This window comes from Sebastes umbrosus, chromosome 15, assembly GCF_015220745.1.
Source record: "Sebastes umbrosus isolate fSebUmb1 chromosome 15, fSebUmb1.pri, whole genome shotgun sequence".
Lineage (NCBI taxonomy): Eukaryota > Metazoa > Chordata > Actinopteri > Perciformes > Sebastidae > Sebastes > Sebastes umbrosus.
The window spans coordinates 16282066-16295666 of record NC_051283.1 but is presented as its reverse complement, the minus strand read 5'-3'; the positions used below and the strand labels follow the sequence as shown (position 1 = coordinate 16295666).

The 13601-nt window shown below is 37.8% G+C and overlaps 1 protein-coding gene and 1 pseudogene across 3 annotated transcripts; one reads left to right on the top strand and one right to left on the bottom strand.

Moving 5' to 3' along the window:
• Positions 1 to 3937: 3937 nt before the first annotated feature.
• On the bottom strand, positions 3938 to 6899 carry si:rp71-45k5.2 (uncharacterized protein LOC560783 homolog). 3 transcript variants are annotated; one of them, XM_037794149.1, is made up of 4 exons: positions 6789 to 6899; positions 5230 to 5480; positions 5032 to 5127; positions 3938 to 4924 (listed from the first exon to the last, which is right to left on the bottom strand). In XM_037794149.1, exons 2-4 carry the CDS (start codon positions 5389 to 5391, stop codon positions 4349 to 4351), a joined length of 834 nt encoding a protein of 277 aa, XP_037650077.1. In that variant the 5' UTR covers positions 5392 to 5480; positions 6789 to 6899; the 3' UTR covers positions 3938 to 4348. The 3 variants fall into 3 exon arrangements, with proteins under 3 accessions (XP_037650077.1, XP_037650079.1, XP_037650078.1); XM_037794151.1 differs by lacking the exon at positions 6789 to 6899 and adding an exon at positions 6552 to 6650; XM_037794150.1 differs by lacking the exon at positions 6789 to 6899 and adding an exon at positions 6409 to 6540.
• Positions 6425 to 10892, top strand: LOC119502880 (annotated as a pseudogene).
• The last annotated feature ends 2709 nt before the right edge of the window (positions 10893 to 13601 follow it).

Sequence of the window (13601 nt, the reverse complement as noted above, 5' to 3'; positions counted from 1 at the left end):
TAATTATTATTACTCATATTAATATTATAATTATAATATATTTATATATAAATATAAATATATATAATTAAATATATAAATATACAGAAATAGTAATTACTTAACATAATAATGGTTGAGTGTAATTAAATACTTTTATTCAATTACTGTTTGAGATACTTGTACTTTACTTGAGTATTCCCATTTTAAGCTACTTTATTCTTCCACTCCACTACATTTCAGAGATAAATATTGTACTAAAACTTATTTGACCCTTATAGTAAGTTTCTTTTTACATATAAAAATGGTTATAGGATATTATGCAGTAGTACTAGTAGACAAAAATATCTCAAATTGGCTCCACATTGAGAAACTACAACATTAAAATGCTCATACATGTATTCGCTAGTGATAAAAACAGAATAATATAATATTCTAAAATAATATAACACTGTGAAAGGATCCACTCTGCATAATTAGTACTTTTACTTTTCATAGTTTAAGAACAATTTGCTGATGTCAATACTTTTGTACTTTGAATTTAAGACTTTTAATGGTAATGGAGTATTTTATGGTATTTCTACTTTTACTTAAGTAAATTATCTGAGTACTTCTTCCACCACTGAGTATAACACTGATAGGAGTCATTCTACTGTTTAATGAAACACATACTTTTGATACTGTACTTTTACCTGAGTAATATTTTAACTGCAGAACTTGTAGTTGAGTGTGTTTTGATATTTCTACTTTTACTTCTGAACACTTCATCCACAACTGGGTGTGCTGCAATATTTCTTATGTATTACATTTATTAAATTGTAGTATTTGCTATAATAGTACAAAGCATGAGTCAATAAGTAACAATGAAAGTAAGGTATTTTGTCATTACTCTAGAGAATCCACTATCAAATGGGAGGAAATGGAAGTTTGAGAGCTAATATTAGTGCATTTGTCCTCAGAGCAGCAGGTTCCCATGGTGTCTCCCGGCCTACATGTAAACAAGCTGCAGAAGAGCTGTCCAGAGATTAGCGTGAAGCCTACATACACACATACATACACACACACACACACACACACACACACACGCCCGCGCGCATATGCATGCTCATGCAATACTTATTTGAAAGGAGAGGAGAGGCTTATTTTGGTTGCATTTGGGTGAAGGTTAAATTTTGTGTTATGGATTTGTGAGACCAGTTTACAAGCAGAGTAACATAAAAACACACAAATACATGCAGAGCCACTCGTACACGGGGCGAGGTCAGGATATCTATGACATCCAGAGCAATACATGGCCCGTATACAGCAAATACAGGGAGGATCCTCTGCACAATACAGCAACCAAGGGGATTAATGCTTGAACCAGTTTACTCAATCAGTAAACACAAACCAGCAACTGAAGTTAATCCTTAACAGTAGACAGACGGACGGACGGACGGACGGACGGACAGACAGAAAGACAGACAGACAGATGGACAGACAGACGGATGGACAGACAGACAGACAGACAGACAGACAGACAGACAGACAAGCTCCTGTTTCCTCTGATTGTGCAATTAAAGGAAATCTTGTCAGCTCGATCTCCTGGTATCATTTTAAGTTTAACACTTGTAGGTGAAATCTGGGGCTTGTAAACATTCAAAACAAAGCCGTTTCTGTGCCTGGCTATAAGGCCTTTTTCTTAATAAAATAGCCCTAAAGAAGCTGCTCTGGAGGATGAAAAGCGATGTGTAAATTGCACAAAAGCATGAGTGAATAAATAGAGGACAGGAAAATGAGAAGCAGTGAAGAAAAAGGAAAGAGAAGTGTTTCTTTTGTCTCCCGTCCCTCAGCGTGTCACTCAGTCAGTCACATGCTCAGCAGCTCTGTCTGACTGCCAGGCTCTGCTCTCTTGAGTGTAATCTCTGTTGACTAGTCAGCGGAGGGAGGGAGGGAGGGAGGGAGGGAGGGGGAAAAAAGATGGAAGGCAGGAGGACTGCGTCACAATCTAGGTCGTCCACCAGTAATCCCACAGGGTGGAAGTATGTCGTGGGCATACGGTGCCAAATGCTGAGCTCACCCAACTCCTCTTCCTTGCCGTCGGTCCAGCCAAGTTCTCGTCTCATGACAGACCTCCCTCAGTTTGACCGCAAGACTCACATGCTCTGATGTTATCTGCGAGAAATTCCTGACATTGATGAGGGCTGCAAAGTAAGGAGATAAAATTAATAAGAATGAACATCTAAACCTGACCTCAGATATACTGGGTAATTTGCTTCATAACTCAAACACTATGACACTCATCATTTCAAGTTTAGAAATATGACATAAAGCCTATTTACCACCAATGAGCTGTGGCGACGAGATTCAACATGTTGGAGATTTTGCACTGTGTCCTCTTGTTAACATTATTTTATGTGGGGGCTTATGATTTAAAGAGGACCTATTATGCTTTTGTGCTTTTCCCTTTCCTTTAGTGTGTTATATAGATTTTCTGTTCATGTAAAAGTTCTGCAAAGTTACAAAGTCCAAAGTCCACGCCAAATGGATTTACTCTCCCCCACAGAAACACTGTTCATGAACTGCCTGTAACACCTCACTTGACATGCCACCTTTTCTTCTGTAACGTGGTGATGTCACCAAGTAAGACATTTGCATAATACCTGCCTATAGACTAGTTTGGTACGCCCTCAAACAAGGCTAGTTAAAGCGGAGCTGGAGCGGAGTCCGAAGAGTTTGGTTCGGTTGACCAATCACAACAGAGTAGGCCAGCTGACCAATCAGAGCAGACCGGGGGGGGGGGGGGGGGGGGGTCAGGAGCTCAAACAGAGCGTTTCAGACAGAGGTTGAAAAGAGGTGCTGCAGCACAGCCGGTATGAGAAAAATAACGCATTTTTGAACATTAAAGCATGTAAACGTGTTCTAGTAGAAACCCAAAATACAAGTATGAACCTTAAAATAAGCATCTTTAAATCTCTTAAATCCAAGTTGAGCCTCAGACCACCAACCTTAGACCAATCTAATATTTGAGTTCTATGCTTGGATTAAGAAGAATTGGACAAACTTTGATGAGAACCTGCAGTTTGACGGGCTGGACAACATAACGTCATGACGTCAGCGTAAATTCTGCATTCTTCAGTCTGACAGCAGTTTTCTTCTAAACATCTCAGGTAATCCCTGACACTTGCACACTATTTAGAGTCTTCCTTACCACATGCTACCAAGCCTGTTTGTGAAGTCTTGTGTTGAGTGAGTGGGCCCTGACTGAATACCTGTCTTGCCTGTGTTTCTGACTTCCCAGTGACCTGACTGCAAGACGTGGTGATGGAGAGTGGCCTCCCATTCTCTTATGTGAAAATGTCAGTACAGCATGTGAAGAGCCATTGTGTAAGCAGATATTAATGTAGGGTTTGTTTGTTTTTTCATAATCCCTGACTCTGGGTCTTTGTATCCTGACTAAATCCTATATGGCTGAATGGTCAACTAATGTGACTCCACCCCACACAGTCCACAAACTGAGTATTTGATGCTAAAACAAAGAAATCATTCTGCTTGCCTTAATTTATCATCATGCAACTTCTACCTCCTATAATTAGAACGATGTTCAGACAAACTAAGTAGGTTATGGTCCAGGCGATGTACATTGCAGCGCAGATGTACTGCAAATAGAAAAGCAAACAGAGTTCATCAGTTACATATTTGCTCACCTTAACCTTGCCACGGTGGTCAGTCAACTCAAGTATAATGTCAAGGAGTAAATAGGGTGATTGCAACCTCAGGGAGCAGGTTTCAAAGTTCAAATCTAACAAATGCACCAACTTGCATGGTTCATATGGTTTGTAGTTTTTGGTGTGGTTACTAATGGCATGCACCATTAGATGTTTTACACCCTAAACGTGTAATGACCTAGACTTCCAGGTGAGTTTTGGAGGAAATATCTAATAAAGATCAACAAAATCAAATTTAAAGTACCAGGATGCAGAAGAAAACCCTTTAATTGTTCATTTGATACAAAAGGAGTGTGTTCACATTATTGCATTTCAGGCTAAACTTTGAAATACTATGCTGCCCTCTTATGGTCAGATGGTGACCTCAAACACAAAAGAAAAAAATGTATGAAATGCCCCAGTAAGCATATTACACACAGACCGCTAATCAAGTAGAGCTTCAGGAGATTTTAACTGAGTTATCTGCTAACAAAAACACAGACACAAATAAAAGAAATATGACACAATGAGACACACGATACCATTTATGGGCCTTGTGTGAGTTGAAAATGTGTGTCTGATTTCGAAGAAAAATCTCTCTGAAAGTGTTCGGTCCACTCAAAAACATATAATGAAAAAAAATGAAAATGAAAAAGTGCAAGTAGGGAGTAAGGAAAATACTTTTACAAACAGAAACGGAGAGCATCATGGTTAAATGCGGGTACAGTGATGTAACTGCTGTGTGGGCTGGTGAAATAAGGAGCTCTTCCATAGACAGGGAATGAGGACTGAGTGCACACCTGCATCCTCTTAGCAGTGAGTCCACGGTGTGTTGAGCAGATGGGTGAACCTCCAGCTGCAGCCTGAAGGAGGAGAGGCTCCTCAGAGTCCCAGCTGAAGCTCCTCTTTGTGGGCCGAGGCTGCTCCTCTCTGACCGGCACGCTGGACAGAGGAGAAGCTCTGGAGGCCCGAGCAGAGGGACTGTCTCTCTTCAGGATGGACTCGATGGAGAAAGGACCGCTGAACTTCACCTCACATCTGATCTGATCAGCTCTGCAGGCTGCAGGTTCAGGAGAGTGGAGAGCTGAGCAGTGCTCCGATGATCTCCTCCTGGTATCCGGCTCCACTTTGGAGGCCAGCTCAGGGAAGAGCTGCAGGATCCCTTTGAAGTGACGACGCACCATCTTTGCTGTGATCTGACTGGGGTCCAGTTTCCAGTAGTTTCTCTTACTGTCCAGTGAATCTGGAACCACTGGGATCTGAAAAACACAACACAGGGGTTGTTAGACACAGAGGTTAAGTTGTTTAATACAATAATGAATCTGTTCAGTTGAAATATCACAAGGTTTTTGGAATGAAAACTCACCTTGACCAAACATTTGGTGGTTGACAAACAAACTCTGATGTTGTTCTCAACAGATTTTCTGTCTTCAGAGATGAATGGTGCCAGTCTGTCCATCAACTGCAAAAACAACAGGTTGAAATTAAATTAAAGGTTTACAAATTATGTTTTTCATACAATATTCTTCAACAGTCTTTGCAAAATGTCTCGACTCTTTCTTACCTGGGTGAAAGTGAGCATCTTGCCTGGAGCGTCTTGGAGGACGACAGCGATCTTAGCCAGGTAGGTGGTTCTCTTCCTGACCAGACCTCCTCGCTGAGAGCTGCTGCTGGCTGCAACAAAGAGAGGCAGCTGAGCTCCAAACTTCTCCGTCCTGGTCTGCATCTTGTTTGGTGAAGAATCAGAGGAGTGTGATCACAACCTCACTGAGAGAGCAGATGTGGACCAGAGGTTGTCAGCTCTGGATATAAGTCCTGTTGGGACAATAGGACATTAGAGGGTGTGCACTGCAGGTTGATGAGGACCCTTTGATAAGTAGATGAGCCGTTACTGCTGGAGGTGGAGCCACTGATCTCTGTAATAAAGTCTATTCCCAAAAGGTCATCAGCATCTCTATATCTGACCTGCCTCTTTGTTCATTAGCGGTTAGATTTTCAGACTTTATATCTAAACTTTAACTAATGTAAGAGAAGTCTTAACATTGCATATACATTAATATTAGAAATGTGTAATTATTAGAGGACATTCTGATGGCATTTGTTTGGTTTTGAGGCTTCATTCAAAGTAAAATACACAAAAATATACATTTACATTTGGAGAGGCGAGAACCAGAGGGGTGTAAGTGACCAACTTTACAGGAGAGGCAAAAGAAAAAAAACTTTCATCATACCTTGTCCTGACTTTGTTTATTAAATTGTTAATATTAAAATGTCATAAACATGTGGATGACAATGTACTTAATGATCAATATGTTTACATTTATTTAAAAAGATATGTCTTTTTTACGCCCTTTTGGTCCCAAAAAGTTCAATGTGTTCAGTCGTAGGTCCTTTTGGTTTTTGATTTATAACTCTGGATTGGTTTAGACTTCACTTCGTGTTCACCAAGAGCTTTTATTTGATATTTGATATACACCTCTGGTTCTCACCCCTATTAATTAGAAGAAGCTTTTGTCCAAAGCAATGTACAAATGACGAACAAGCCAAGCCACAGTAAATCAACAAACTACTATACATATATCCAAAAAAATATCCAAAGTGTTGTCAACTTTTGAAGCTTTAGTGACATTATTGAAACACGTTCTAAAAAACAAACATTTAAAATGATTAACATAAATCAGTTTTAGACTATATTTCAGTACTTTTGAATAATCTTAAAAGTGAACTAATGTGTAGTACTCACATTGGAGTAGTTTTCACAGTGGAGCTGCTGATTCTCAACTATCTGCAGGTGTGTGTTGTTCCTCCTTCAATCTATGTCACTTTGGACATTTTAACTGCAGTATAATTACTACATAAACCTGAAACTACATGATTCCATCTTACATTTTGTCCAGCCTTGTGTCTTAAGTTGTAAGAAGAGACAACATAAAGATGTTGTTTTTCAGCTTTCAGAGGCTGATAATACACAAAGTGACATTCCAATGAGCAATCTAATCATATTGCAGCAGTTTGCACGTCTCTCATCACTCCTTTAAAGTCAAAGCTATTGCCCTTTGTCCCCTACTAATGATGATGGTCATTTACATCAGTGATCCCCATTCAGATGCATCAACACATTACCTGTGCTGAAAAACAAGTTTTGATCTCTGATGGAGGGATGGGGGGCTGCAGGTTCCCATTTTGACCAACAAGCGGATTTCACTTTGATCTTTGATGGAAGCTGTGTTTCTCAGCTGCTCTGGGGTCTTTTCCAAGAAGCTGGTTTAGCAAAGTATCTGGATAACATTGCTGAACCTGCTGGAATGGGTTAATCCAGATTTTAGTGGGTTCCCGGTTTTACTCAGGTTTTGTCCACAACTCCAATATGTTCAGTCTACTGTCATAGAAGAGTAAAGAAACCAGAAAATATTCACATTTTAGAAGCTGAAATCAGAGGATTTTGACCTTAATTGCTTAAAAAACAAACAAAAAAATGATTAATCGATTATCAAAATAGTTGTTAATTAATTTAATAGTTTACAACTAATCAATGAATTGGTTTATTTGTTGCAGCTCTACTCAGGAAAGTTGTCAGATGAATGAAAATGTCACTATTACATTAGGACTGACGTAGACCACCCAGGTAATTCACAGGCACTGACCGTCAAATAAGAAATTGTTTATTGAATATGAAACGTATGGGATGGTGAATGGCTGTGTTGTGGCCCTCAGGAGACCCTGTGAGAGATGATAAGAGGAGAAACAGAGGGACGGAGGGTGGGGCTCGGAAAACTACAACAAACGGGCGTGCACGGTGTATTTAAGGTGTGTTTAAGGTGTGGTTCTGCTCCTGAATTGAAAGTATCTCCAAAAAGGACCCAGTGTTCATCCATTATAATAGCTATTTCCCTCAGAAATCACCATATGCCTCATGTAGATTTAAGAGAGGCAATTCACTCCCAGCCTTGATTGTGATTATTCAATTTATTGACATTTTACAAGTTAGTTATTCAACTAATAATGGAGAGGTAGATATTTTTTATTTTCTTTAGGCAGTGACATTTTCTTTCCAGAGCAACCAACTCAGTGGTTCTGAATTCAGGCAAGGCATTTTGATCAAGGACAGATCATATAGTAAATAAAGTGTATGCCTCATACTGTATAAGCTCTGTAAACAATTATAATATATCACATTTCACTTCATTTAGTGTGGTTAAAATTAGCCTGTTTGCCATAATATCTATGTAGAAACCGAAAACTCACTTTAAAATGTGTTTACTGTGTGTTACAGTGAAATACTCCAGGTGGGTTTTGGGTTTAGTTGAACTGAATGTGAATGAAGCTCAGATGAGGTGTAAATCACTCAGATCCATTGTGTTTGATGTATTCAGCCAATTGAAGTGCTGCATTCCAGTGTTTAGTACAGCCTAAGGATTTACTTGTTTGTGAAGGGGCACTGGAGTTTCATCTACTACTAAATATGTATTATGTTATCTTTTAAAAACCTCTGTACACAACATTAGAGAGAGTCAATATAGATGCTTGATAAATTAAAAGCTAGTCTATGAATATTAGCTTTTATTGATCTTAGTGTTTTATAATATTAGACTTTGTAAGTAGCCAGTATTTGATAAACAATGTCCACCATCTTGCCAGTATCTAGCTTAACTTTTCTGAAACTAATAACAAAAGCGTTTGGATGCTGAGGCAGAGTCTGTTTTATATCTTCATAATCTTGATAACGGTTAACTTGCTTCAAAGACAGTGTCAAAACCCTGGGATATTTATGAGGGGCCGAACAAGACCAAATTCATTCTGGCACTCACACACACATACATTCTCCCATCACATACATATATTTTCACTCGCACATTAATTTATTTTCATTCTTACACCCACACATTTTTATTCTCATATTTATATATTTTAATTTACACGTTCGTACATTGTATGCTCATTTTTATATATATTCACTCACACATTCATGAATTTTAACTCACATATTTTATATATTTTCACTTATACATTCACACATTTACTCTCATATTCATATATTTAATGCACATTTTCATATATCAAATAAATTTAATATTATAAATAATATGTATATGTAAGAAGAAAATGTATGCATGTGTTTGAAGGTTTTTGGGCTTGTTTCTTGTGTAGATGCTTATTTGGGGAATTTTCACAGTGATACTGTATGTATTAGTTAAAGATTGTTACCCTATTCACCTGTAGTGTCTTGCAACTTGGAATTGAATTTTATAATACATATGTCTTTAAAGGCTATTTGCTCACTCTGATCCAGAAATCTCCACTTCAGTAGCACTTACATACAGTCCACTTTCCAATTTCATTCCTATCTAGATTCTGAAGGTTTTTAATGAGGGATTTGTTTATCATTCATATCCTGATTTATATAACAATTTAATCCTAAAAACTGTATTTTTTTATGGCTGTTGACTGTATTTTCTCATTTATGAAGTGATGAATAGAGATATCCAAATCCCCTCTGTTACAAACCGTTGACTCTAATATGTCAACAAAATGAAACAATAATTTTTAACTTGGCTTTATCCAATGTTAAGATTTCTGTTCTGGAAATGTATGCAAATTAGCAAATATTTGATAAGCTAATGCCTCATTTGAATATTTAAACATACATTTTCAGAAAATTTGGAATACAAAAAATATTTCTCTTAATGTAAGTAATAACCTGGGGTGTCTCCCCTTAATAAATTCCACTTTGAAATCTGAGAGAATGGGAATAAGACCACATGTCCACTGGCAACCACCTCAGGGTGAGTACAACACTGACTGACGGACGCTATAATTCAATGTTTTCTGTACAAATAATCTGCAATACAAAGTAAGAAAAATATGATTTACAACAATTTAGGACTTTGTGTCCAAGTCTCAGTGCATCCATAGAGATGCTGATGACCTTTTGGGAATAGACTATATTACAGAGATCAGTGGCTCCACCTCCAGCAGTAACGGCTCATCTACTTATCAAAAGGTCCCCATCAACCTGCAGTGCACACCCTCTAATGTCCTATTGTCCCAACAGGACTTATATCCAGAGCCGACCACCTCTGGTCCACATCTGCTCTCTCAGTGAGGTTGTGATCACACTACTACTCTGTGTGTGTGTATGTGACCGGACTCCTCTGATTCTTCACCAAACAAGATGCAGACCAGGACGGAGAAGTTTGGAGCTCAGCTGCCTCTCTTTGTTGCAGCCAGCAGCTCTCAGCAAGAAGGTCTGATCAGGAAGAGAACCACCTACCTGGCTAAGATTGCTGTCGTCCTCCAAGACGCTCCAGGCAAGATGCTCACTTCCACTCAGGTAAGAAAGAGTCGAGACATTTTGCAAAGACAGTTCAAGAATATTGTATGAAAAACATAACTTTTAAACCTTTAATTTAATTTCAACCTGTTGTTTTTGCAGTTGATGGACAGACTGGCACCATTCATCTCTGAAGACAGAAAATTTGTCGAGAACAACATCAGAGTTTGTTTGTCAACCACCAAATGTTTGGTCAAGGTGAGTTTTCATTCTCAAACTTTTGATTTTTCATATGAACACATTCATTATTGTATTAAACAACTTAACCTCTGTGTCTAACAACCCCTGTGTTGTGTTTTTTTTCAGATCCCAGTGGGTTCAGATTTGCATGACAGTAACAGAAACCACTGGAAACTGGACCCCAGTCAGATCACAGCAAAGATGGTGCGTCGTCACTTCAAAGGGATCCTGCAGCTCTTCCCTGAGTTGGCCTCCAAAGTGAAGCCGGACACCATGAGGAGATCATCGGAGCACTGCTCAGCTCTCCACTCTCCTGAACCTGCAGCCTGCAGAGCTGTTCAGATCAGATGTGAGGTGAAGTTCAGCGGTCCTTTCTCCATCGAGTCCATCCTGAAGAGAGACAGTCCCTCTGCTCGGGCCTCCAGAGCTTCTCCTCTGTCCAGCGTGCCGGTCAGAGAGGAGCAGCAGCAGCCTCGGCCCTCAAAGAGGAGCTTCAGCTGGGACTCTGAGGAGCCTCTCCTCTTTCAGGCTGCAGCTGGAGGTTTCCCATATCTGCTCAACACACCGTGGACTCACTACTAAGAGGATGCAGGTGTGCACTCAGTCCTCATTCCCCTGTCTACAAAAGAGCTCCTTATTTCACCAGCCCACACAGCAGTTACATCACTTACTCTGTACAAACATTTACCCATGATGCTCTCCGTTTCTGGCTGTAATGTGTTTGGTACCTGATATACCAACTTTCTGCAGCACTTTTATAATAAAATGTAAAAACAAATGATTTTGTGTTATTGTTGTTTTTCTTCAATAAGTGTGCAACACAGCATGCAAATAAATCCACACACATTAAGTGATGCAAATGAATCATTTATTAGCAGACAATAATAAGGAAACAATAGTTTGTTCGTTGTCTTCACCTGGTGGGAAAAATATTATATAATTATAATATTAAGTTCTAAATGAAAAAAAAACTCATAACAATTCTGTTAGACAAATGACACATTACCTTTCCTGTTACAAGAAAGAAAACATGGCAGTAGGTCACTAGTCATGTTTGCACAATTTGAAAAGTTAATGAGTTAAATTAAAAAAAAATGGGTATATTTTATTAAAGCATATCTGTTGAAATTATTGTCACACAAAAGTTGATTTTATAATAAGGATATTAAGCAAAAGAACATGAGGCAAGTATTATTATAAGCCTTTATTTGTGTCCAAAACAGCACACATTCAGGAGGCCAACGCAAGCATGTCAGCCTAATTTGCACTTCAATACATTTGAGTTTATTTTGTTTAAGACAAGTACACTTAATACATATTTAGTAGATGCAAAAGGAGTTTGTCCCTCCACAAAGCCATCCCCATCAGAAACCACAGCTGTATTAATGAGGTGACAAACACTGGCTGAATGTGGCTTATTAAACAAGAACAATGGTGCTTTCAGGTGAAAGGGTTTTGGTTACATGCCAGTGATTCTCACCTCGTCTGAGCTCCACTGTGTCGTTCACACAGCATCTCAATGATACACAGTAACCATGTATGAAACTATGCTGTGTGGTTTCATTCATTCACCATTCAAGGTGTTTGTACTTTACTTGAGTATTTCCACTTTAAGCTACTTTATACTTCTACTCCACGACACTTCAGAGGGAAATATTTGACTTTTTACTGCACCAGTTGATACTAGATTCTTTACAGATTTTATATAAAACAACTTATGATCAGTTTGTGAAATCTGATGCATTCTTATTCTTCTACTCTCATTAATAATTAGAAGAATATAATAAAATAAAATAAAATAAAATAAAATAAAATAAAATAAAATAAAATAAAATAATATAATATAATATAATATAATATAATATAATATAATATAATATAATACAATACAATACAATACAATACAATACAATACAATACAATGTAATATAATATAATATAATATAATATAATTAGGGCTGTCAAAGTTAACACGATAATAACGTGTCAATTCAAATTTGTTTTAGCGCCACTAATTTCTTTAACACATTAACGCAACTTGCAATTAGGTTGTAACAGGCTCAGTTTTAAAGCTAGAGTGAAGATACTGATCATATGGTACTACCTGTGAGGGTTTCTGGACAATATTTGTCATTGTTTTGTGTTGTTAATTGATTTCCAATAATAATATATATACATACATTTGCATAAAGCAAGCATATTTGCCCACTCCCACGTTGATGAGAGTATTAAATACTTGACAAATCTCCCTTTAAGGTACAAATTGAACAGATAAAAATTGTGAGATTAATTTGCGATTAAATATTTTAATCGATTGACAGCCCTAAATAAAATATAATGGCACATATTGTATGTATTGTATATATTATATACTATGGAAACTGTGTGTGTTGTGTACATGTTAGGGCAAAATAGGCCATACTGTGTTTATCTGCAGAAAAAAAATCTTCTTGATTACTAATATTACTAATCTTATTGAAAACAACCAAAAGCTTCATTTTGTTTTTACATTTTATTATAAAACATAAAGTGCTGCAGAAAGTTGGTATATCAGGTACCAAACACATTACAGCCAGAATTGGAGAGCATCATGAGTAAATGTGTGTACAGAGTAAGTGATGTAACTGCTTTGTGGGCTGGTGAAATAAGGAGCTGAATGAGGACTCAGTGATGGGTGTAGCACTGAGTCCATGGTGTGTGCTGCCCCCTGTTGAGCAGATGGAGGAACTACCAGCTGCAGCCTGAAGGAGGAGAGGCTAAAGTCCTGCTGGGACATTAGAGGGTTAATGAGGACCTTTTGTTCCTCTAATGAGGTGGAAACTGCAGGGTGGGGCCAGTGGACCACTGACCACAGGTCCTCAACTAAGTCAATATCATTTCCACTCTTTTGGAGGACAATTTAACTGTAATCTCTGAAGATATAAAGGAATAGATTTGTGCATAAGTTTCACCTCCTTTACTGATATTAACACAATCATTCATTACATTTCAGTATATTAAAACTAATATGACTTTTGATGACATGAGTAAAGGGAGAAAAAAGTTCATATTTTAGGCTCAGAAATATTCTTTCCATTCATAAGTTTCAAGTTACTTTATCCGTCATATGCACAACAATTACAGCAGGCAGTCGTTGGCAATGAGTCTGAATGAAACCCAGGTACCCTTCAACAATGCTCATTAAAAATATGTTTATATAAAAAAGGAAAATCACAGAAGTAAAAGCAAAATGAGAATCAAAGACATAAAATAGTGCAAGTTAAAATATAGGGCTTAAATATTAACATACATAAATATAAAATAAGTAAATTTGTGGAAGGCCATGTCATTGTGTTGTTTTTATAGTTGTGTTATTCTCCAGCATACGTTTGTAATATTTTGTATAAACACATTCATACTATTATAGGACTCTTTGTATTTGTATG

Bases quoted from the DNA above. Each gene is read 5' to 3' on its own strand.
- si:rp71-45k5.2 (XM_037794149.1), bottom strand. From the start codon at position 5,391: ATGCAGACCAGGACGGAGAAGTTTGGAGCTCAGCTGCCTCTCTTTGTT. The intron at 5,128-5,229 runs GTAAGAAAGAGT...TTGTTTTTGCAG, and splicing joins AGATGCTCACTTTCACCCAG to TTGATGGACAGACTGGCACC. The intron at 4,925-5,031 runs GTGAGTTTTCAT...TGTGTTTTTCAG, and splicing joins CCACCAAATGTTTGGTCAAG to ATCCCAGTGGTTCCAGATTC.